Source organism: Sturnira hondurensis, unplaced genomic scaffold (assembly GCF_014824575.4).
Source record: "Sturnira hondurensis isolate 20B ecotype Veracruz unplaced genomic scaffold, ASM1482457v3 Scaffold0014436, whole genome shotgun sequence".
NCBI lineage: Eukaryota > Metazoa > Chordata > Mammalia > Chiroptera > Phyllostomidae > Sturnira > Sturnira hondurensis.
In genome coordinates, this window is record NW_028087067.1 from 1,239,455 (window position 1) to 1,264,652 (window position 25,198).

General features: G+C 50.8%; 1 protein-coding gene across 1 annotated transcript in view; it reads left to right on the plus strand.

The window, feature by feature from the left end:
- Positions 1-9,450: 9,450 nt before the first annotated feature.
- Positions 9,451-25,198, plus strand: part of CSMD1 (CUB and Sushi multiple domains 1) — a 775,017-nt gene continuing 759,269 nt past the window's right edge. Inside the window, exons 1-2 of the mRNA XM_037063399.1 lie at positions 9,451-9,484; positions 9,818-10,034. Of these exons, the coding sequence (XP_036919294.1) occupies positions 9,451-9,484; positions 9,818-10,034 (251 nt within the window). The remainder of the gene's footprint in view (positions 9,485-9,817; positions 10,035-25,198) is intronic.

Sequence of the window (25,198 nt, forward strand, 5' to 3'; positions counted from 1 at the left end):
TGTCAACCCAGGTTAATGTCCCTGTCACGTAGGCTGGGTACGTTCTAAGATAGGAGCCTGTTCAAACACCTCTTTGGTTTGTTCAGGGAATCAGACGAGGCCCCCTGATAGACATACACCTGGCCCATTAAGCGGTTCACCTGCGGACAAGACGTGTGGCTTCAATTCTAAAAGAAGCGCTTGAACTCGAGTGTCCCGTTTAGGTAATAGCGGCAGGATGTCGTCCTGTGCTCAGCAGAAATTGGGAGAGCGAGGTTGTCCCCAAAGGTGCGTGACAGCCGGCTAAGGCTGTCCACCATGCAGGGGACCCGGACGCGGGTGAGCAAGGGGAGTTTAGTCCTTGACGAGGATGTGCGGCTGTAGGACTCGGAGGACAGACGGGACGTTGTCCGCCTGTCTCCGGCCCGCTGGCGTTTGTGCAAAGTTTCATTTTCCCTGATGACTGGATCCCAGCTGCGTGGGAAGACCTGGGATTCCTACTGCTTGGGGTCCAGGGACATGGCACAGCCAGGGACAGCCAGGGACAGCCAGGGACAGCCGGGGACAGCAGGGGACAGCCGGGGACAGCCGGGGACAGCCGGGGACAGCCCTTCCCCACGCACTGGCTGAGTTCAAAAGTCAAAGTGCCTTCAGAGAGAGGCCCGTTGCCCTTTTTCTGCAAATGCCCGGATTTAACTGAAGTGGGTGTTTTTGTTTATTGAGACATACCTGATATGTAACATCACATTAGCTTCATGTGTGACATAGTGACTTGCTCTGCATGAACATGGTCCCCGCAGTCAGTCCAGGTGTCATCCAGTCACAGCTACAGGCTTCTTTTGTGGTGAAAACTTTGGAGATCGACCCTCAGCAACTTTCAAATGTTTACCGCGCTGCTGCGCACGGTCACCATGCTGTGCCCCTGTCCCCCGGACTTCCCCTGTCTTGTCACTGGGGGTTCGTACTCTTGGATCCCCTTCACCCCCTTCAGCAACTTTTCACTTGTTGCTAATGACACCCCGTTTATGGTTTTGTATTCGAGTTCCCTTGGCTGTAGGTGCTCTTCCCTGTGTGTACATGGGCTGTTACGGAATTTCGTGCATCGGAGGGATATTTTTCACAGTTGAAAGCCAAGCCCTCATTTCAGCCTCCGAGTTCCGGCTGCAGGTGCTTCTCCTCCCCCTGCGGTTCCCCAGACGCCTCCTCTCATCTGACGTCTGGATGCCTTGCACAGGGCTGATCTGTTAGCGCTGCAAACGGCCCTCGTCGCTGGGCCCGGATTCCTTCTTGCTACAAATAGGTGAGCTGTGAGGACAGTCTTCTGGTTCATGTACAACAGTCAGCGCAAGGCCAACCTGGCCATCGTTTTGCTGCTAAAGAGACCGCGCTCCTGTGGCTGCTCTTGATCGAGCAGCGGCTCTCTCCTCCCGCGTCTCGTTCCTGGTCTAGACTCTTGAGAGCCCAGGCAGGTAAGACACAGGAGAACGGACGGACTCCAGACAGAACCGAGGAACTGCGTCGGAGGGGTGCGGGCCTTTTGCATTCCCGCGTTCGGAGTAGGAATGAGTAAAATGAAAACACGAGGTCATCTAGAGACTGTATTTTGCAGCTCAAGGCCACAGAGTTGAAAGGACGGCCGTTCCTCTTATGCTGAAATGGTTTGTAGGGCAGCCCTGATCTGCCCTGGAATTCCAGAATCACGCAAGGCTTCGTCGGGAACGTCACACGTCAAGACAGGGGAAGGGACCCCGGCATGGGGGCCAGGGGTGAGTGGAAAGGCCAAGACCAGGGATGCAGATTCGTGGGTAAAGGTCAGTTATAGCTGCAAATCCGTAAAAACTGGGCCTTTGTTTTCCGTTGTCCCTGTGGCTATTTACCCAGCGTCTCCTGGCCCGCTCATGCATGCCACTCATATGATGTTTTCTCATCCAAGACATGAGACACCCCGCCATCAGTCATGTTCTCCACCACCCTCTCGGGCAGCTGGTCTGCAACGCACAGCTGGGCTTGGGGGCAGCGGAGGCACCCCTGCAGCCCTTTCCAGATCTCTACTCCCATCGGTGTTCCTCATTCCTGCCCACCGGAACCAGCACCGTCCTCCTTCCCCATCTGAGGCTGGTGTGCGCCAGGTGACTGTTCAGTCCCCAGTGGCCTGCGCTGGCTGGGACCGCATTTGTGTTTGGTTTGAGCCCTACCCTACGCCACACCGTGTCCTTCCACTTTGTCTGTGGAGCGTGGGCAGACCCCGAATGGCTTCGTGACCGCTCATGCAAGCGCGTTACAGTCGGTGGCGGCACTGCAGTGCTGGGATTCACTGAAGTCCCCTCCCTGGGTGCACTTGCGAAGGGGCCACACCGGCGTCCCTGGCCTGCAGGTCTAGGCCTGCTCCCTGCAGCCCTGTGCCCTGAACTGTGACCCCTTCCTGGGCGTGACAGCCGGCACACAGGTGGATGTGGTGAGGGGCCTGGGGGGTGCTAGGAGGGAACTTTGCTTTGAATAAAGACCAGAGCATTTACACTTCTCTAAGGGACTGTTGACGACCAGGCTGCTGACCACCAGGACTGAGCTCTCCAGACCCCTTTCCGTGGGGGCAGAATGACGACCCCACACTCTGAGTGTTCCAGGTGACCCTCATACTGCACCATGATTCAACTTCCTTCCAGGACCACGACTTGGGATTTTCACAGATCTTTTGCACGTGTGTGTGTATGTGTGTGTGCACAAAGATTTCGTTCAAACCACCAGCATCGCTACCTCCCCACATATGCCCTAACTCACTCACGGGCTCCGGGAATTAAATATCAAATGTGGGGCACTATTGGAGAAATGAGGATAAAAACCAGGCAGAATGAATTCTCACTCTTGGGAAGCTGGCATATCCGTCACAGAGATAGGTACCCAGTGAGTAAATAAGTAAACGGGATATTTTCGCAGTGTGACTATGAGGAAATGCAGCCGGGAGCAGGGCCGTGAGCCATGGTGGAGGATCTGGGAGGGCCGTCAGCTCGGCCACCCACACGGGATGTTGGATGCGTGGGGATCCAGACAGAGCGTGTGCAAGGCCCTCAGGTGCAGACAAGCCGGGTGTGCTCCAGGGAAGGAAAGCAGTGAAGCAGAGCAGACTTGCGTGTGCTCCCAGCAGACCCCAGTGGAGGGAGCAAAGGTCATGCACATTTACACGGTGTGGTGAAAATCCCTGGTTTTTTGATAAGCATTGCGCAGTGGCAGCATGGCCTGCATGGCCTTGCTTGGGGACTGCCGAGTCCTCAGGGAGGAACCGTCCCTTGGTCCTTCTCAGGCCCCGGTGACTCTGGCTTTGCTGCTTTTCTCCCCTGCCACTGTTGAGTCGTCTCCCTCAACAGTTTGGGGTGAACACTGCACCACGTGCCTGAGCCTGGAGGTCACTGCGGCCAACCCCAGCTGTTCCTGGCAGCCTGAGAAACGGGAGGCTTCTGAGACTTCCTTCAGGGCGTGCTGTCCCTAGGAACTGCCTGAAGACAACAACTCTGACACGCCTTCAGGTCCCGGGAAGGCCATTGTAAGTCGAGGTCCTTCTGCAATTAATCACTTTCTGAATAATGTGGAACCTGAAATAATTGATGGATGGAACTGCGAGGGCAACACAAGGTTTCACACGTGTCTGGTTTGTCTGCCCCCCCACGGAGGGCTGCCCTGAGCAGGAAACGCCCACTCCCATGAATGGAATTGAGGGGTCCTGATGTCGCCTTTCTGGACCCACCGTCACTCAGGGGCTTCCCCTTCGTCCTTAAAGAAAAAGAACGTTTCAAGTGAAGACCACAGTGCCTCAGCCACTGTCAAGTCTTCTGTCACCATGCATGTGGCTCCTTAACTCCCCCACCTCTTCCCTCTGGTCACCACCCTGCTGTTGTCTGTGTCTGTGAGTTTTATTTGTTTTTCTTGTCTGTTCAGTTGTTGCTTTCAGTTTTATATCCCACATAGGCATGAAATCATGGGGTTCGTGTTTGGTCTTGTCTGACTTATTTTACTTGGCACGATGTTCTCGAGGTCCATCCACGTTGTTGCGAATGTTTTATCTTTTCTCGTGCTGAGTAGGGATCCATGGTGTACACACACTACACCAAGACTGATTTTCAAAGCAGGGACATGGCCCAGGACAGCATGACTGACCCCTGTGGTTCCCGAAACATGCCACACAGCCTGGTGGAGGGGGCGCCGTGTGCAACCACCATGAGCTGTGCTGCTCCCTGAGATTTGAGTTGCCCCAGGGTCTCCTTGCCAGGCAGGGAGATCTCCTGAACCTCCCAGGATAAAGAGCAGTGCCAACCGAGTGCGCAAGACGCGCCCTCAACCCCGTTCATGCGCAGGACTAGCAGCCTGAGGCCTAGAAGCACACTGCCCACGAATTACGCATCAGCCAATGCGTCGTTTGCAGAGCATGCAATGTAGATTAGGAACGTGGTCAGAAAGTGATAGCAACGTTGTCTTCGGGCGTGGGGTTGTGGGTGATTCCTACATTTTTAGATGCTGCTTCGGACCCTTTTCCCTGCGTGGCATTGAGTCCTTACAAAGGAAGGCCAACGTTAGGGTTCCAGAATCTCTGGGTCCGTCACTGCCTCGCTGGATGGTCGAAGTAGGTCATTGTCACGGGCACCAGGATTGGGGAGTCTGCAGTGTCGGACAGCATGCGGGTCACTCCTTGTTTGTCTCTGGAGATGCGGCTGTGATCTGGCGGGGTAGACAGCAGTGCTCGGTGTCAGAAGGTCCCACCTCACTTCTGTGTGCATTTCCACGCCTGTGAAATCAAGTGGCTCTGCTGTCATGGGAGACTGTGTGAAAACATGTGAGACAACACTGCCGCCTTGCACCAGACGTTGGGGACAGAGTGGAAATGACACGTGATAGCTGGAGTCCTATGTATAGAAGTGGGTGCTGGGGGTCTCTGGGTAGAAATCGATGTGGAATTAACCCTGTGGGTCCCGTGTCTAACATTCTGTTAGTTACTTCAGGTTTAGACCAAGTGTCTCATGACGTCTAATTCCACTGCCAGATGAGTTAGCCATCAATGTCCCCAGGTTTCATTGACACAGAACCGATATGTAACATCATTGTCCACGGCTTTGTGAAAATTACAGCGTGTACTGAATCGTGCGGCGATGGTGTGTGGGAATTATAGAAAATAAAAACAGCTGCATGTACATTGCCATGTGTTTGTTTCTGTCTGATGTGGCTTTATGGTGTACATGCGAAGTACCTACATGCTACGTACACACAGAACAGCAGAAGGAAGGCCTGCCCGAGTGTGGTTGGTAGGGCAATAATATGGGTGCAATAACTTGTAGTTTTAATTTGAACATTTCACCTCCAGTGTCATATGGTGTGCCTGAATGCGACATTGTGATGTTACAGGATTACATGCTTATGACTTTATAATAAAAGATTTTGTAATAAAAAAGGGTGTTGTCTGTGCCAGACCGTGTATGGGGGTACTTCCGGTTCTCTCTTTGGCTTTGATGTTTGAGGGTAACCACCGCCATCGGTACCTGCAGAAAGACCCTCAGGCATTTTCTTCGGCAATAATTGCATTTCCCCTCCCGTAAAGATAACAGAACACTCACTAACAGATCAAAAGGATCGACAAAACCCTGTGGGTTAGTTCGTCGCCCTCAGGAAATATGACTTACAGAGGCCCTGACAACCAATTCGTGTGGAGCAATATGTTAATGTGTGATTATAATTGCAGTATTTAAAGGTTTGTTCATTAACATTGCTTCCAGTTCAGATACTCTGCTTCTTTGAAGCCCCGTTCAAGGCTAGGATTGAAACCAAGCATAGATGTAAGCCATTAAAAAAGAAACCATTTGTAGAATGTTTTCGAGTGTTCTGTCCCAGGCAAGTACCCACCAGGTGGATGTCCGGAGGTGGAGGGCCCCCCAAGGAAGGTGGGCTCAGGTCTCTGCTGGGGGTGATGTTTGAGGAAATGCTTTGGCATTTGCTGGGGGGGTTGGGGGGCCACAAGCCCCGAGCTCTGTCTTTATGAGAAAGCGCATGAGAAATCAGACGACGCTCACAGTTGTCATCTGCCATCTGTATCCCTTCAGCCATGGACTTACTTTATTCAGTGGGAAGTCCTTGTGGCCCCTGAAACTGTCTTTATTTCAGGCGAACAGGATGCCTGGGTTCAGCTGTGGTGCCGATGGAGAGCACGGGTGGTCCATCCTTTACATGCATCGATTAGAATCATGTGCAGCTCGGGATTTCCACTGGGACACAATTTTAATTTAACGATACGTGGCATTGCCCTTTATTTTTGTGAGTGTGTTCAGAAGCATGAAGCTTCTGTGGATCCTGAGAGGCCGAGACCCGTGGCTTCGGGGTTGCGATTGTTAAGCAGACGTCCTTCGGTTCAGTGTGGGCGCAGGTGCTGAACGATGCTGCTTACTCCGAGGCGTGCTGGTCAGTGCCACCTGGGCACTATTGCTTATACAAGTGATTATTTTCGTATGGGTTTTTTTTTATTGAAATTGAGATCTTTTCATAAGGCTGGAGATACAGACTAGATTGCAGAATCTTTGCATTTTCCTGGTGGCACTGAAAGGTGCATGGAGTGAACGAGAGTCAGAGGGTGGGGTCGTTGTTTCTAAAAAGAAGGACCAAAGAAATGGGTTTTGTTTTCCTTTGGCAACAAGCTGCTCTTTCCTTCCAGCTCCAGGACAGGAGAGGGCAGCTGGGCCCTGGCCAGAGGAGACAGAGGAGTCAGAGAGTCATCTCCACTCTGTGGTTCGTTGGGCTCTTTCCCAGGGGAGAAACATCCGTCTTTGACTCCGAATCTCCAGCTGCCTACAACCATTGTCTGCCCGCGTGGTGCCTCATTCTTACTGATTTGGAAGTTTTCTTCACCGTATCATGAACATGTCGTTCGTTGAACATATGCATTGTATATACATTCTATTTTCTGGAGTTCCTTGTCACCCTTTACTTTCATCATTTTATTTACTTTTATTTATTGTCTTATTTCCTTTTATTATGACTCTCTGTGTTCCACCTGAGACACTCTTGCTCACTGTACAGTGATGGGGGTATTTTTTCTGTTGTTTCTCTCCAGAAGTGTTGTCGTTTCACCTCCTATGGGAAGGTCTGCGTCCCTTGGGCACGGGCGTCTGTGCGCCCTGGGAGGTGTCGTGACGCCTTTTCCACCTGGCTGTTGGTCGGCAGCCCCGTCTATGGAGAAGACCAGGGTTTCCCTGTGTGGGCTTGTCTGGGTCTTTCTACTCCGTCCCGTTGGCTCTCCATCTGGGGTTGCACCGACTGAACACTGTCTGGATTACGGTCGCCGTATAATAGCTTGTGCCATTCAGTAGCATAAGATCTCCCATTTGTTCTCCTTCACCATCGTCTCTGGTGTCTTTGGCTCAGCCCATCCGCATCACGATGTTCCTCAGGAACTGATTCTTTAAAAACTCCTTGGTTCACTGCCGCGCGCAGTCTCTCTGCACCTGTCAGAGGACTTTTGAGAAGTTCTCACGTGTCTGAGGGGCCTGTGGAAAAGTCCGTCCACGGATCAAAACTGACTCCTTCTGCAGAACACGCTGTGCTAATTGGTCCCGCGACACAGCCCGGATGTTATTCCTCGGGGAGCATTTTTGTTTCTGATCATCTGTGACACCATGACGGGTCTGCAACAGTGAATACTTTCCAGCTGACACTTCTGTTGCATTTATTTATTTTTTTCCTCCAATTTATAATCAAGGCTTCACTTTTTGATTTACAGTGGAGCGAGAATTGCTAGATAAAGCAGGAAAGCTATTTTCTTTAAAGACCTTTCAAAACCCCACCGTTTTAATATCCACTTGTTACAGGGTTATTCTTAGATTTAAATCCAGCGGAAAATGGGGTTATTATTAGTTCTTTGGTTTTTAAATTCATAAATCCCTTTCATTAAATTTTTTGTGAAGATTGAGCACACCCCCACAAACGTTTGATAATATTACGGTGAACAGTTGAGCTCGCTGAGAGCTACTATTGTGAAATATTTTTGAGTGTAAAATGCAGTTGGAAATAATTTTATCTTTGCAGTCCAATAATAAAAGCTGGGATAATGCATGTACTCAGGTACACACACTCCATGCAATAATCTGCACGTCCCTGAGTTTCTTCAAAACTTCCTTATTATTCTTATTATTATTGTCAAAACATTTAAGTTCAGGTCCTTTGCCTATTTTTAGTAGAATTATTTCGTCTTTTTGGTGTTGCATTGAGTAAGTTCTTTGTAAATGTTGGATGTTAACCCCCAAAAAACCCAAAACCCCGGCTCGAAAGGATATATGCGTCCCGATGTTTGGCTTGGCGTTATTTACAAGGGCCGGGGTTTGGAAGCCCCGTAGGCCCATCAGTGGCTGAGTGGGTACCAAAGCCGTGGTCCAGTCACACAATGAACACTACTGCCCATCCCCAACATGAAGGAAATCTTACCTTTTGCAACAGCAAGGATGGACCAGGAGAGTGTTACGCTAAGGGGTGAGAAAGGCAAACGCCATATGATTTCACTGACTTGAGGAGTCTAATGAACGAAATAAACTAACGAAGTAGAAATAGACTCAGACACAGAGGACAGGCTGACAGCGGACAGAAAGAGGGGCTTTGGCACGTTGGTGAAAAAGATGAAGGTATTGAGAAAAAAACTTACAGACACAGAGCAGCAGAAGGGAAGGGGGTGGGGGAGGCAGGCGAGGGTGAAGGGGTACATGGTGACGGAGGGAGACGTGACTTGGGTCAGTGAACACACAGTACAACATATGGATGATATGTAATAGAATTGTGTGACCCAAACCTATATAATGTTATCAACCAGTGTCACCCCAATACATTGAATAATTCATTTAAAATAAAATTAAATAGAACATTTAGATTCACGTAAACCTGTTGGTGGGCGATGGCCAGGTTGGAGAAGCAGTAAAGCGTTGCAGACAGTGTTTGGGGCTCCTTCGGGGCCAACCTCAGACACACTAATAATGCAGGAACGGTTTGACGGGAGAGCCTTCGTCCCCCCACACAAGGGCAATATTTGTAGTTGCCATGACTCAAGTGTGTTCATGCGGGCAGTCCAAACGACCCACCTGCCTCGATTTTGGTCCCTGCTCCTCCTTGTCAGCCTGGGTGACGCAGCGGTGGCCACGGCTGGCCCACTGTGAGAGGCGGCAGTGGGCCAGAACAGGTTCCAGTGAGGGAGGGGCCAGATCGGTGGGTCCCTGAAGGGCTTAGACACAGGAAGGAGCACCTGGAACAGGGAGGCGGTCGGAGGGTGGAGGCAGAAGGGAGGCAGGTGGTGGTGGGGGGGAAGGCAGGGCTTTAGCAGAGTTTGTCTCATGGTTGGAGTGCAGTTGGCGGGTCCAGTGTGTGGCTCTTACTCTTCTCCCAGGTGCCCGCCTTGCAACAGGAGGTCCTTATAGGAATTCTGGGGCTGCAATGTCCCAGAAAGGTCCCCCCCCGAACATGACCTTCCAAATGTTGTACATGCTCCTTCTCGGTATTTTTGTTGTTGTTGTTATTCTCCATCTTCTAGTCCTGGGGAAGACTATTGCAGTTTATCATTCAGTAAGGTGGGGGCAATGGTAAGGTTACAGTTGCTCCCATGGAAAATAATACCATGATTTGTGACTAATGGAACAAGAATTAACTGCTCTGCGTGCTCACAACTGTGAACCTGCTATGGCCACCCCCCCACCCCCATGAAGGGTCACAAAAGAAGTCATCATAAAAATTGGAAAACTAGTTGGAAAAATTTTTCAAAATCCTACATTAACAGTAGCCAAAATAATATGCTGGCTTTTGACTGATTTTCGCGTGTGTTCGTTTCCAGGCCAGAACTGTGGAGGCCTCGTGCAGGGGCCCAACGGCACCATCGAGAGCCCCGGGTTCCCGCACGGCTACCCCAACTATGCCAACTGCACCTGGATCGTGCTCACCGGGGAGCGCAACCGGATCCAGCTGTCCTTCCACACCTTCGCGCTGGAGGAGGACTTCGACATCCTGTCCGTGTATGACGGGCAGCTCCAGCCAGGGAACCTGAAAGTGAGGTACCGTGTCCGCTCCCCCCTTCCCAGTTTTGTGGCCCTATTTAGGTCCCGAGGTGTTGTTGGAGTTGATACTTTGAAATTCATTGTAAGGAAAGGCCATTTTTCTCTAGTTCCCATAAAATACAAAGCTGTAGATGCGCATACCATTTTTCAATGGTTAAAAACAAAACTTCTCACTGAAAGCGATCGTTGACTTCATTTGTGAACACCAGATTGTTCAGGATCCGCAGCACGGCGTTGTCAAGGTAATTGCGGTGACATTATCAGGCTCCATTGTTTTTAGGCAACCGTGGCTTGGCGAGGAATGACACAAAGACGAATGAGTCCGACTGAGCACTCAGAGTGCAATTCAGAAAAAAACAAAAGCAGCCTTTATATTGTCAGAGAAAACATTCAATAAAAACAACATAGGAGGTGGGTGAGAACATGAAAGGCTGCGGCAATCCTGGGAGAATTTTTGTTTTACTCAGTACATAATATATTCCATTCCCCTTTACTTTTCTCTATTGATCTATGATTTTTACCATGAAGAAAGAAAAATGCGTTCTGGATGGTTTTAAGTTACATTTTTTATTTGTCAGTGTGGGAAATTGCACCTGTACAACTATTCCTTTTGTTTTATTTTGCAAAAGAAAAAAGGGACAATCTTTTCAAAGAAATTAGAATTTCTTAGCTAACCTGACGAACATATTTAAGCATATACATATTTGCAAATGAAGCTTTATGCTCTGGTTTTAAAATTTAGCATTGACTAGAAGTTAAGTTTTTGGCTATGTCGTGTCATGTAGAAAAATTGACAGTAGGCAGAAGAAACTACTGTTCAGATGAAGAAAATGGTGTAGCTGCCGAGGTTGGCTCCGATGCACAGAAATCGGGAATTTTATTCATGATTGTGGAGACTGAGAAAAACGTCCAACTATAAGACTGTACAATGAAATCTGTACATTTACTTAATATATAAATAGGTGTTTATTGTTTATTTAAGGTATTAAATATATTAGTATGTTCCACGCAGGCTTTATTTGCATTTTACCTGTGACTCTCCACCGTCAAACACCTTCTAGTGTCCTCTGGGTCACCTGCCAATGCCCGCCGTCCGTGCGCAGAGGCACCTTCCCGCTTGCCCTGCCCTCTGGCCCGTGGGGCAGGCAGCCGTCTCCCGGACGTACCAGGGAGGCTGGCCCTCCCGGTCTGAGGCACTCGGGCCCGCGCCCCGGTGTTTGCCCACAGTAGCTACGTAGCTGCCCTCGCTCATTCAACGCCAGGGTTCTGTCCTCTTCGCTGCTCTTCTACATACCTGTCTTGGACCTGCTTTTATTGCCCGTAAATGATGTTACTAGGGAATAGCAGTCCATTGTGATGATAAAAAGAGTTATAAGAGGAACTGCAAAGAGTAATGGCAAAAAAGAGAAGACAGTTTATTCACATGTCAAGCCCTGTGACCTTGTGTTAGAAGTCGCTCTCTCTCTTTCCAGTTTGAAAAAAGGCCTAACAAATAAGTCCTTTGAAAAAGCTCTTCTCAGCTCCACTTCCTTTTATTCTACCCTCTTCCAGAGGAAACTCTTCCCAAATATCAACTTGATAGACCCTGTTTTTAAACCGTCTACCATCCTCGTATATTCTTACGGTGATGCCATGTTCCCTTTCTACGTTAACAACGACAAAGCGTGGAGTCCAGGCCTCCTGCCCGGTCGGTGACATCCTGGCGTCGGCACCCGGTGCACTAGGGTCGGAAACCCTGAGACTGGTCGCAGGTCCCCTGAGGCCCGGTGAGGGGTGTCTAAACCAACACTTGCCCTCAGGGAGCTCCGTGAGTGCTGGTGAGTCCCGAGTGTGCCGTCACGCTCCCGACACTCACTGATATTTGTACCAGGGAAAGCAAGGAAGGCTGATAAGAGAGAAACGTCTTAGGTTCATGTAAAGTACTGTTGGTTCTGATTTACTCTAGGGGACAGAGAACCGACATGCCATGCGTCTGCCCGTTTCTTGTCCTTAAGCCGGGGGGTCCAACCTGTGGCCCGCAGTTCTCATGGGACCCAGTATGGCTGTGAGTGTGGCCCAACACAAAATTGTAAATTTACTTAAAACATGATGAGATTTTTTTTGTGATTTCGTGTTGTGGTGTATTTATTTCACATGTGGCCCAAGACAACTCTTCTTCTTCCCGCGTGGCCCAGAGACGCCCAAAGTTTGGACACCCCTGCGAGGTGAGGAAGATGCTCTTGTCCCCCTATTAAACCATGTCATTCCCCCCGTCTTGCTGCACGGACACTCTGTGGGTGTGTGGGGACCGCTCTGCACCCAGACGTCACTGGCCCAGGTAGGGGCCAAAAGGTGGAGCCTGTTGGAGACAGGCTTCCCCCAGGGGCTGCTGGGAGCAGTGGGTCTTCACTCAGACAAGACGGAATAAACGACGACGGGAAATAAGAGCAGGCGTGTCGATGGAGCCAACACGGAGGAGGTCGCCACATTTCCACAGCAGCCGACGGGCGGGGGAGTTAGAACTAGCAGTGAATTCTCTGTAACGGGAGACTCTGACGTTGTTTGTGTCCCGCTGTGCCTTGGGCCAGTCGTTGGCTTCCCCCACACAGTTAACTCGCAACACTCACAGGAGGTCTGGGGTTCGCACTAAGGACCCCTTTGTCCAGGGGTTCACGTGTCAGCTGCTGGTGCCCTGTCCCGCCCCGGCGGTTACTGCCGACACTGTCATGGGCTCTGCGGTCTCGCTGCCACTCAGAGGTGTTTTCAGCAGTGAAAGGTGCACCGGCAAAAAATGAGTAGCTGTTTTTTTTTAAACAACTGGAGCATTTTATTATAAAGAAATTTCTTGCCCTGGCTGGTGTAGCTCAGTGGATTGAGCACGGGCCTGCAAACCACACGATCACGGTTCGATTCCCAGTCAGGGTACATGCCTGGGTTGCAGGCCGGTTCTCAGCAGGGGACTCATGAGAAGCAACCGTACATTGATATTCCTCTCTTTCTCTCATTCCCTTCCCCTCTAAAGATAAATAAATAAAATCTTTAAAAAAATAAAGAAATTTCTTTTGTTTAGCCACAATAAGAAACAGTTTTCTAAACAACTTAAGACTTAGATTTAATCCCCAAAATAACAAAACATAGAATTTGGAAGCTAGCCATATTGGTGTTTACATCGTACCTTGATCTCTCATGAAGCACATATTATTCACCCTATTAAAAATCTTTAAAGGAAAAGAAATAATGCACAATTTATGTTACCATCTTGGGCTATTATATTAAAAATATACAAACATGTAACTGATTTTTGCCTCCATCAGTAAATTAAAATTAAACAGATAGATTTTGAGAGGTAAATTAAGACTTCTCTTAAGCACAAGAAAAAAGATGCGACTCACAGTTAGGAATCGGAATCCACTGAGTGACCTAGAATTAAAGCCACTCCCACTCACGAGCTGCCACGAGTCCCTGCCATGTGTCCCTGCCGTGTCTCAGTCCCTGGCCTTTACCGACTCCGCCTTGCCCCTTACTTCCCAAATGGAGGTCCAACCTTGTGGTCATAAACTCCTACACTTTGGATCTTGCACCACTTCATTAACTGCGACCTGTTTTAGTCCTCACAGAACATGCCCCCGTTCCACAGTAGGTGGGCCACTGCTTGACTAGGACCCCGAGGCCCTGCCCTTCCGCCCCGGGCTCGCCCCTGTCCGACCTGAAACATCGTCCCCGTTCCGTGTCAGTTGTGTTTTGACAGTAAGGTGAGCAGTTCCAGGAAACATCACTCTGATATTCAGGGGACGCTGCGATTTGACTGCAAACTGCACGCTCACCTTCCACCTTTTCCGCTTCTTCCCCCTGCGTCCCAGTCCATTTCGGCCGCTCTGGCAGAGTGTCATAGTCTGGGGAGTTTACAGACATTGCCTCTCCCGGATCCGGAGGCTAGAAGTCCGAGAGGGCCTTCGTCTTGGCTCACAGATGACATCTTCTCACTGTGTCTTCACAGGACTCCCTGGGGTCAGTAACCCCATTAGTGAGGATGCTGACCTCATGGCCTCAGCACCCCCCAAAGGCCCACCTTCAAATTCCATCACACTGCGGGGTAGGGTTTCCACCTCTGAATTTGGGAGGGGCACCACTAAAAGTTCAGTGGCTACATGGGCTATTCCTTCACCTGACCTTATAAGAGAACAAACTTATCATCTCTACCTCCTCATTCTTTTTTAAAATATATTTTATTGATTATGCCATTACAGTTATCTACTTTCCCCCCTTCATTCCCCTCCACCCTGCACACCCCCTCCCACCCACATTCTTCCCCTTTAGTTCATGTCTGTGTGTCATAAGTTCTTTAGCTTCTACATTTCCCACACTACTCTTGCCCTCCCCCATGTCTATTTTCTACCTACCATCTATGCTACTTATTCTCTGTACCTTCTCCCCCCTTCTCCTCCTCCCACTCCCCTCTTGCTAACCCTCCATGTGATCTCCATTTCTATGGTTCCGCTCCTGATCTAGCTGTCTGCTTAGTTTGCTTTTGTTTTAGGTGTGGTTGTTAATAACTGTGAGTTTGCTGTCCTTTCACTGTTCATATTTTTTATCTTCTTTTTCTTAGATAAGTCCCTTTAACATTTCATATAGTAAGGACTTGGTGATGATGAACTCCTTGAACTTGACCTTATCCAGAAGCACTTTATTGCCCTTCCATTCTAAATGAAAGTTTTGCTGGATAGAGCAATCTTGGATGTAAGTCCTTGTCTTTCATGACTTGGAATACTTCTTTCTAGCCCCTTCTTGCCTGTAAGGTGTCTTTTGAGAAATCAGCTGACAGTCTGATAGGAACTCCTTTGTAGGTGACTGTCCCTTTATCTCTTGCTGCTTCTAGGATTCTCTCCTTCATTTTCATCTTGGCTAATGTAATTATGATGTGCCTTGGTGTGTTCCTTCTTGGGTCCAACTTCTTTGGCACTCTCTGAGCTTCCCGGATTTCCTGGAAATCTATTTTCTTTGCCAGACTGGGGAAGTTCTCCTTTATTATTTGTTCAAATAAGTTTTCCACTTGTGGCTGTTCCGCTTCCTCTTCTGGTACCCCTATAATTCAGATATTGGAACATTTAAAGATGTCCTGGAGGTCCCTAAGCCTCTCCTCATTTTTTTGAATTCTTGTTTCTTCATTCTTTTCTGTTTGGCCATTTCTTCCTTCCTTCTGGTCCACACCATTGATTTGAGTCTCAGTTTCCTTCCCATCACTATTGGATCCCTGTGCATTTTTCTTCATTTCACTTAGTGTAGCCTTCATTTGTTCCTCTAATTTGTGACCAAAATCAACCAGTTCTGTGAGCATCCGGATCACTAGTGTTTTGAACTGTGCATCTGATAGGTTGGCTAACTCTTTGTTGCTTAAAAGTATTGGCTCTGGAGCTTTGATTTGTTTTTCTGATTGAGCCATTTTTGGTCAGGTTGCACCTGTTACCTATGAGGGGCAGAGCCTTAGGTGTTCACCAGGGCGGGGCAACCCAATTGCTGTGTTGTGACTTGGGGAGGGGTCAGAGAGGGAGCAATGGCATTTGTTCTGTGCTCTCTCATATTTTGGTCCTCTATGCCACTTCCCACAAGCAAACTGGGCCCTTCTGGTGCTGGTTCGCCGGTGGGTTGGCTTGTGTATGTTGTAGGACCCTGTGGGTCTCTCTAACAAACTCTGCTGTGAGGCTGGAAGTCTCTGCCGGCACCTCAACCCCTGCAAGGTTTTCCAATCGGTGCTTTTAGGCTTTATTTCCTGTCGCTGGGGCCCTGGGTTGTGCGGTTTGTCTCACTGATCATTTTTAAACCTGCCTGGTTTATCTGCGTGCAAGTGTGTGTCTGCAGGTCAGCCAACCACCTTGTGCGCCCCACTGGGTTTGCTCGTTTTCTCCCCACACTCAGGTCTCCAACCACCACCTTTTTCTGCCAGGACCCTTCTCTGCCGGCCACTGACTCCGCCCCCTTACCAGCTGGAGGAATGATTCCTTGTTGTCGGACTTTGGTACAGCTCAATTTTCTGTCTGTTCTGGTTGTGTTTTTGTTTCTAAATCTTTGTTGTCCTTAAATTTGGTTGTGTGAGGGGGCACAGTGTCTCCACCTACGCCCCCATCTCGGCCCTCTACCTCCTCATTCTTCCCTCCGCTTCACAGACTCTGGACACGCGCTCCGTGAATTCCTACCATCTCCCAAGCGGGCTCTCGGTGGCATTTGCCTCCCTCTGCGTCCCGGTAGGTACAGCAGAACGTGCACCTTCTGAGGCCAAAGAATGTGCCCCAAGTGTGTCTTCTCTGGTGACGACAGGCTTGTTGGCTGTAAAATCGTCCCAGAATCTATGTGGGGTTAATTTCACTGAAAGTGCTCTCAATACAGGGTCATCTGCCCCATCCTGTGTGTGGGCCCGACACGATGTGATGGGAGTCTCTGCCCCAGACGAGAGGAGTTGCGTGTCCCACACCAGGCCCGCCGCCCCGCCGATGTTCTCCGAAAGTGGAGGAGTGTTTATTCCACTCAGAGTCAGAAAATGATGGGTGTGGACATTGCTTTCCGTCTGTAATACCCAACTTTCAAAAGGAATCACTGTATAACCTCAAAAAGGTTATGGATTCTATAAAGCAAATCTATGAAGGGAAATTGCACCATGCAAATGTAGAAAACCAGTAGGTATTATGCCGTGATTATTGTGGCCTGGGAAAATGGCTCTGCGGTTATCCCAACTCTCTCCCTCTCCGTCATGAAATCACCCCCAATTTTCTGCACTGAGGGGTAATGAAGAAGTTAGAGACAAGTGTGGTAAGGCAGCTGAAATCGGGGAGTCATGAGTAAGTATTGCTAAAGCATTGGATTCATTCCATATGGTTTTTATAAACCACAGTCATGTGTTTGAATGCACTGCTACTTAACTGAGAAACCTACGAGCTCACTAGAGCTGATGTTTGTAATTTGAGAACTTTCAGGGGAGAGGGCAGGGTTTCTGCTGCATCTGGGCTACATTAGCCTGGAGACCCCGCAATGCCTGAATTCCGCTTCCTGTCCCCATTGCTGGTCCGAGCCCTGAGGCAGCCACGCACAGATCAATAGTTAGATACAATCAGGGTGTCATTTTACTTTTAGCTTGGCTGGGGACTGGTGCCCCGGTGAAGATGCCGATAAACGTAGGGCGAAGTGTGTGTCCGCAGCTTCTGCCGGCACTGGCGTCTCACACTGACAACAAGCACGTCTCTTGATGTTTTATCACCTTCCCTCAGCCACGGGGTCAGGGACAGGAAGGATGACCAGCCACACTGGACATGAGCCAAGGCAGTGCCCGGGGTGCCAGGCCTCGTAGCCTGGGTGGGGAAGCAACCGCTCACTGCCTGGAGGGGCTACCCCACGCTGTGCAGCTCAGAGCGGCCCAGGACTCAGGCACGAGCCTGCACACGCAGGTGGTCCCACACCTCAGCTGGCAAGGGCACCTGGGGGGCATGGAGGGGACGGGGCAGAGCTTGGGCCTCTCATCTCAGACTGTCTCACCTTCCATCTTCAGGTGCACCTGTCGGCCATGTTCACTATTCTGCACACGTATTTTAAGATGGTGAAATTGAAAAACAACTTTCTTTGACACATCATTCAAATTTCTTAACCTACGTTTTAATTGAATGAACTCTTTACAGGCAAGGTCAGTAATTATTGGGTGAGGTTGAGTTAATTTTGTTTTGAAGTTGGCTCTCTACAGGTGGCTAGATAGAAGTGAAGGCCAATTAAGTGAGAGACTCAAGGACGAGGCTGGGGCCTAGACATTGGTGAACAGGTGTAAATACAGGTGAAGTTACAGCTACTGCCTGATAGGTAGATTTCTCCCCCCACCCCAGCTGATTTCATAGTCAGATTGGACTTAGACCAACAATATGTATTTTTTTCATAAAACATTAACAAAAATGATGAAATGACTAGTGATTAGAAATTCTTGAGTGGAAATAATAAAACATTTAAGGAAGTAGGGCTTCACGCGAGTGGCTGGGGGCGCGTCCGCCTGGGTGAAGGCGCCCGTAAGGATCTGGCCCCTGCCCTCTCAGCTGCTCCCCTGAGGTCGCTGTTCCTGGTTGGACGTCCTTGGCTTCTTGCCCAGGCCGGGCTCTCACTGGCAGCCCCTTGAAGATCGGACGCTCCTTGTTCTCAGCATGACCCCCTCCCCGACACTCGGAGGCTGTGTGGGTCCCACTCCAGACCCCCCACCGAAGCCAGGAATAGGCGTGACCACTGCCTGACAGCTCCTCACTTCTGTGCGCCAGGTAACCAGCACCCGCCCCTTTTTCCTTTAGAAACCACTCGTGTCGAATACAAATACAACCTGTCTGCTTGCTCCCCGGCCCAAGGAAAGACTTCCCCCGGACAGGCAGGTGTTCGTGTGAGACGGAGAATCGGGGGTAAGGGCAGAACACAAGTGGACACTCCTTACCACCCGGGACTTTTCAGCCCAAGGAAGAAAATGGAGCGACATAAAACCGAGGCCTCCTGGAAGTTTCTAAAAAGTCTTCCTGAAGGCGGCAGCTTCTTGGCTTCTCATGGGCTGCCACGGCCCCCGCAAGGCCCTTTCCTGGCTCAGGTGGTCCGTTCTCACACGTCCGTGTTTACTCCACCCACCATCTACGAGTCTGTCCTGACTGCGGTGCAGACACGGCCATCGCTCTTTTCTCTGGCTCAGGTTTAGTGGTGTCTGCACGTTATGTGCCCAGGCACAAGAACATGTTTCTTAGAGTCAATATTTCTAAAAAGCAGATGCTCGGTGCACATGATGCTGTATGTATTTATTTTTTAACCTAGTAGAGTTAGACAAATACTGCCTTTGACCAGGGCTGGGTGGGTGGAAGCGAAGTGGGGAGATGTTTGCAACGATGGAGTGGGGGGGTGGGCGGATCCTCTGTCACAACGCTCATTCGCCTGGGAGACGCATGCGTGGCGGAGCTGACAGCCTTCCCATGAATGGGCGCCACTCACTCGGGGCCTGGACAGGCTTAGACGTAACTTTGGAACTCCACCCTCTCTCTGCGTGGCACTCCAAGATGCGATGTAGGAACTGCGTTTCATGGCGTGGGGGAAAATAGCATGTATAATTTTAAGTGGATGGCGGTCGAAGGGCACCTTATCCACCAGGCGCTTTGAGTTAGTGGCCTCTTCATTCTGTATCAAATGCCCACTCTAAATGACAAACACGTGTGCATTGCCCTTCGAAAGGCTGAGCCAAAGGCACAGAGCTTCTTGAGAAAGGCCATCCGCGTCTTGCCAGGACACGGCGTGGTGGGAAAACCCGGTCCTTGGGGGGGTTTGCCCCGGGAAAGGCGTTCTGAGGACGTGCGGGCAGGCCAGCAGGTGTGAGTGGCGGTGGGGAGCCGCCGGGCCCCCGGAAGGCACTGCTGCGGGCTGCACACCTGGCATGCTCTGTCCTCAACCTCTCGCCTGTGGCATGCCCCTGACCCCTGACCCCTACCTCCCAGAATCCCTTCCCTTTCTGAAAGTGCCTTTCCACCTTCCCATGACCTCAATGGTGTAAAGAGGGAGTAACTTAAATAAAAAGAAGGTCATGGTAATAAACTCATCCACCGAGTTGTCAGTCTTCCCTGATCACATTTAATGTTAGAGTTTCCAGGGTCTGAACTGCGGCCTCCCAGCGGAAGGCCGGCGTCCTCTCCACGGTGAGATATGCCGTTGCCCGCACAGCCTCATCTGACCAGGCCCGCCCACTGGCATCAGGCAGGTGAGTTAGAGAGACCAGGTGTGACTGGTGCTACCACAGCCCACCCATGGTTGCCTGAACAACAAGGTGAGCCTGACCCTCTGGCTGAACTCACCCACTGATCCACAGCCCTTTCCAATTGTAGCTTCTGGAAGTGAAGTCCCCTGACCTGCGAGATGCCGCGTGGGCCGCCTGTCTTGCCTGCGAGATGCCGCGTGGGCCACCTGCTGCCCGCTCAGCATGAGCATCAGCATCCCTGGGGGTCTTGTGGGAAGTGGCGGCTGGGGGACCGCAGCGCCCTGCGGAGCCAGGGCACTCAGCACACCGGCCCTTCCAGTCCCGGCCCCACGTCGGGAACCAATTCCCGTACCCAGCACCCTTGCAGGCTCCGGGGCATCCTGCCTTCCTTCCTGGGAACCCCACACTCCAAGCTCTGGCACGGGACTCGGCCCTCGGGGCATCCCCCGGGGGCTCCCCAGAGAGACCACTCCCCACTGAAGGGCCAGCTGCCCCACCGCAGGGTGCCGACTGTTGGGCTGAAAGGGAGGAAAGCTCAGTGGCTGTTCTCCAGGGGAAAGGCCCCCATCCTGTCCCCAGGGAGTGGACAGCGTGCTTCCTGGGACACATTCGAGACGCCTCACAGCTGCGGGAGTGACGGCCTGCGGCCCTGAGGATGCGAGTGCGTGCCGGGCGTGGCTGCGGGTGAGCGAGCATTTGCGTGTGGTGGCCAGGGAGTGCGCTGTGTCTCCCCAGCTCCCGGGTGCAGTGCAGGAAGGTGACCCGCTCTTCCTGCAGAGCCGTGTCCCCCAGGGGGAGCCCATGGGCCCCTAAATCCAGGCAGACCCCTGGGGCGGTCTGGAACCAGCTCGAAGTCCCTCTGAGTCTGACTGCCCACCTCAGGCTCAGGAGGAAGAGCTGGGTTTGCCCTTGGCCTCGGGCTGTGCTGGGAAGGCTGTGTCCTTCAGTGGCAAAGTCACGTGGATTTGACGTGAGGATGTCCACTCTGCTGTGTCTGGGGCGCGTGGCCACGGGTGGGGCTGTTGAATGCAAGCTAGTCCTTCTGGCCTCAGAGGTGGAGTCCCACCCATACCCTCTCTGCGTTCCATCGTGCGGGCCCCAGGTGACCTCAGACTGAGGGTGTCCTGTCCTTGAGTCGCTGAGGGACTGGGCAGCTGAGGGTGGCATGGCCTGAGTTTTCCGTGGACACAGAGGCAAGTGGAGCTGGGGAGCCGGACTCCCGTCTGGAGGGAGAGGAAGGAGCAGGGCTGCCAATGTCAGAGGAAGGCAGCCGCGGGCACAGGCTCAGCCGTGGTCCGGCGGGCTCCACGCCAGGCTTCTGCAGGCCGGGCACGTGCCCGCGTTTGATTTTTGAAAGTTGAAAAACAACAAAAGCCAGGGCAGGCCATGGGAAGGCACCAGGCAAACAGCAGCCCGCCACCTCTGCTCTGGAAGGTTAGTGGACACTTGCACCCGTGTCAGCCCCAGATGGCAGCGGCTTGAGCGCGGGGACGTCCTCGCAACAGCCGGCCCGAGACGGCTCTGCGCTGCGGCTTCGATCTGGGGATGGAGAAGTCTGGTGAGCTCTGTGTTCGAGAGCTGACCTCAGCCGTGTCCCATCACACCTAGGGGTGCGGTGGTGTGGCTGGAGGTATCAGAGTGAGTTTCTCGGCTGTCGTCTCTTCCGAGGGACACGTGACGTCACTGTTAGGCAGTCGATCTGCCGTGTGTTGTGAACACCTGGCGCTGGGGTCGCTGGGTTGGAACTCTGCCGTGTGAGCAGGCCTGCCTGCCACGCATTCTGCCTTTCACCCCCAAGACGAAGGTGGCCCCCCGCAGGCATGCCTTTCACTTGGGCCACGAACCTGCCCGACTCTGTGGCCAGCCTTTCGTGTTTGGTCCTTCCCGGGGCTGCATGGAAGAGTGTTTCCTTATTGCGGTTCACCTGTGCATCCCCTGGTGATGCGTGGTGTCGGTATGGCTTCCTGTGCTGTTTGGTTGTTCAAATAGCTTCCATCAGAAGTGTCGGTTAAATCTGCCATTGGTATGCAGTATGCGTCACAGATAATTTCTAGAAGATTCCTTCTCTTACGTGGGGCCCTTTGAATGATAAATGTTTTTAAGCCTAGACCAAGTCTCATTTATCAATATTTTTATTTTTGTTTCATGACATTCTGCAAAATGTAAGAAATGGGCGCGGACTCTGGTGTCACACGTATTTTCCTCGGTATTTTCCTTTTTCTTCTAAAAGTTGAATAGCCTAGCTCTTCCCCCTGTGGGTCTGTGTTGCCTTTTGAGTAAATTTTTTTTTTTTTTTACGCAATGGGAATTAAGGTTATACATTTATCTTTTTGTGTACGGATATCCGTTTGTCTTTGAACCGTTTTTGACGATACTTTGATTCTTATGAAGTTGATTTTTTGGGTGAGGCAAGTGTTGATGTTTTTGAAATCCCGGTGATCTGACTGCATTTGCTCAAAGGAGCTCCTTTTTCTCATCGAACTGACTTGGCACGTGGTCAAACACCGGTTTCTGGTACCTGGGAGGACCGACTTCTGTGCACTCTCCTGTTCCATCGATCTGTTTGTCTTCTTGCTGAATCGATCATTGTTGCTACAGACTCACACTTATTCAGGGGTCAAGGTTGTAAGGAATAAAATGTGTAAATATAAACATAAGTTCATGGGTTTCTGCCTACTAACGCAAGATAATGCTTACCCAAACAAAGTTCGCAGAGAATGCTGCCTACACATTGGTTTCTATATTGAGTTTTCCCTGTTCCGATGACCCCGGTGGCCGCTGTCTCCGACCGGATCTCGGCCGATGCCTTGTTGTAACAATACATTTTTCATAGATGTTCTCTCTCCTTTTGGGAACATTCTCAAGTTTTGAAATCACACAGAGTAGCTCCTGCTACTTGGTTCTTTCGTGCGTGTGTTTTGGTTATTCTAGCCCCTTGGCATTTTGAATAATTTAGAACCAGCTTGTCAATGTCTATAAAAATCTGGTTTTCACTGGGATAGCTTTGAGTCTATCGATTTGGGGAAAATTACTATTTTAACGATAGAGCTTTCCAACATGTGACTGTAAAATATCTCTCCCTTTGCCTTGGTCTTCCTTAATTTCTCTCAGAAAATGTTCAGTTGGATTCACTCCTTATAACTTTTAGTTTTCAGTTACTATTGTAAAAGCCATGGTTTCCAAGCCAGGTCCCTGCAGTTCCGGGTCAGCCGTGTTTGGTGTTCAGCAGGCAATTTTAGACAGAGCCTAGGAATGTTTGAAAAAACAACTACTAAGTAAAACTAAATATATGAATGGCAACCACTCCATATAAACGTCTCTTCTGTTTTAAGAAATAAAGAATATGTCTATATGTATATCTCATGCACATGAGAGGCAACCACACATTGGTGTTTCTCTCCCTCCCTCCCCTCTAAAAATAAACAAATAAAATCTTTAAGAAAGCAAACTCTAGCATAGTAACGACACTATATCTGGGTCTTGGACGTTTTTCCAGTAAAGTCCCCCCAAAGTCTGTCTGCCTTTTCGAGGCTTCATCGCTGACCACCTGGCTGGACCTGTCTGCCCAGTGAAGCCAAGGCTCCCGAAGTTCCTGCTTCTCAAGGAGGTCCCTAGACTTTTGGGGCTCGGCCGTGTCCCCGAAAGGGTCACTAGGGAAGGGTGTTCACAAGTGCTGGGCTTCAGTCCTTTAAGATGAATTGTTCCGGATGGGGGAGGGGGACTGGTCGGTCACAGAGACGAAGCCTGCAGTGGTCTCCAGTCCTTCACTTTGTCGTAGGGGACAGAAACTCTCTTGTGGCCCTTGGCAGTTTGGCGGTCTGTGAAAATCAGGTCCAGGTGAAAGTGGTAGTGACCTTGTCCTCGTGGATCAGCCTAATCTGAATGGTGTCTACAGACTCCGAACACTGTTCAGAGACACGCTGAGCGAGAGTACGCTTGTGGAAACAAGAAGCCAACCAACTACGAACCTTTTGAAAGGTCGGTGCTGTGTTTTTGGTTCAGTTACCACACACTGACTTGTGGCCGATTTTGCAGGCATCAGTCTAGGGGCTGGGGGGGCTGGGGCTCTTCTTAGCTTCGTGGCCCTGTTCCTTATACCTTAGAATCTTCTTTAACTGTAGTCCACGGGACATAGCCCGTGAAAATACCGTTTTGTCGCAAACAGTACTTTGCCGCCATGCAGCAGTGAGATCACCCTTGTTACTTGGTGTGTGTAGTTCATCGTCTTCAATGCACAGGGTGCCCAAGAAAGACTGGTGTGTAACCACCTCAAAATGATGACGTTTTTGCATGGAAATTAAGTGGCCAGCGTCCTCAACTGCAGGCTACACGGCAGTTGTCACGACCTGCTCGCATCAGCCCTGTGACCACCAGGGGTGGCGGAGGCATGGGTGTCAGGCGGCTGCTCTGTTCCTTCCGGGAAGGGGGAGTCCGCTCGGAAGCTCGGGGTGAACACGTGGGAGGGTCGGCCGGGCTGGTCGGCCGGGCTCCTGCTGCTTCGGGCGTGCAGCCCTCACCTGCCCGGTGGGACCAGACAGAGGAAATGAGGCGTTCGAGGGGCTTGCCTCGGGTTTCTCTTCATCACCACCAGAGGGAGCCCTTTGCAGCGTGGCTTCCAGGCCACTGGGGCTCTGACCAGCTGCCCTAGGAACAAGAACTCTCAGGGCTGTGGGGTAGAATTCCATTCCTTTCACTCCAAGATTGTTTCGGGGATTATCGGAACGAAGTGTGGTGTGTAAACACACACACACACATGCACGCATTTTTACACGGCCATTTGAAAATATGTGAGGCTAGATTGTCAGTGTAAGTTTATAAAGGTGAAAAGGACACCCTACCAGGGACTACGAATTCACTGGATGCAATCAGACAAGCATCCTTTCAAAACATGAGATGCATCAGAGAGAGAGAGGGGCTGGTATGTCATCGGGGACGCCGTTGAAACACTCGTGTGCTAAACGCTGCAACAGGGTCATTTCATGTTGATGTTCCGGGCAGCGTGTTGATGAGGGTTTTACAGAATCAGCAGCCGTGTGGGCACTGAGGTTGCTCGTGTGTTGCGATGGCGTCTTCCAGCCCCGAGAGCCATGCGTGTGCTCAGGACTTGGGTGGTCCTTTGGATCTGAATTCAGTTTCTGTCCTCGGCGTGTGAAGCCCCAAAGTTAGCGCTCGAATACTCCTCGTCTGTTCACTGTGAAGAAGTGGCCGGACAATTTTAAGTGACCCCTTCATATTTGGGTGACTGTGTAATTAAGAATTGGAGAGTTCTAAGCACGTGCATGGCTGTGGCCTGGGAAGTGAGGAGACTGGTCTGTGACTCTAAGTAACTGTTCCACGTGGTGCCGCCAGCGACCGCCACCACTGCCGGGTCTGCGCGTGTCTGAGCGCTTCGGGGGAGGTGCTGCGCGTGTCCGGTGCGAAGAGACCGTTTAGTGATATGTTA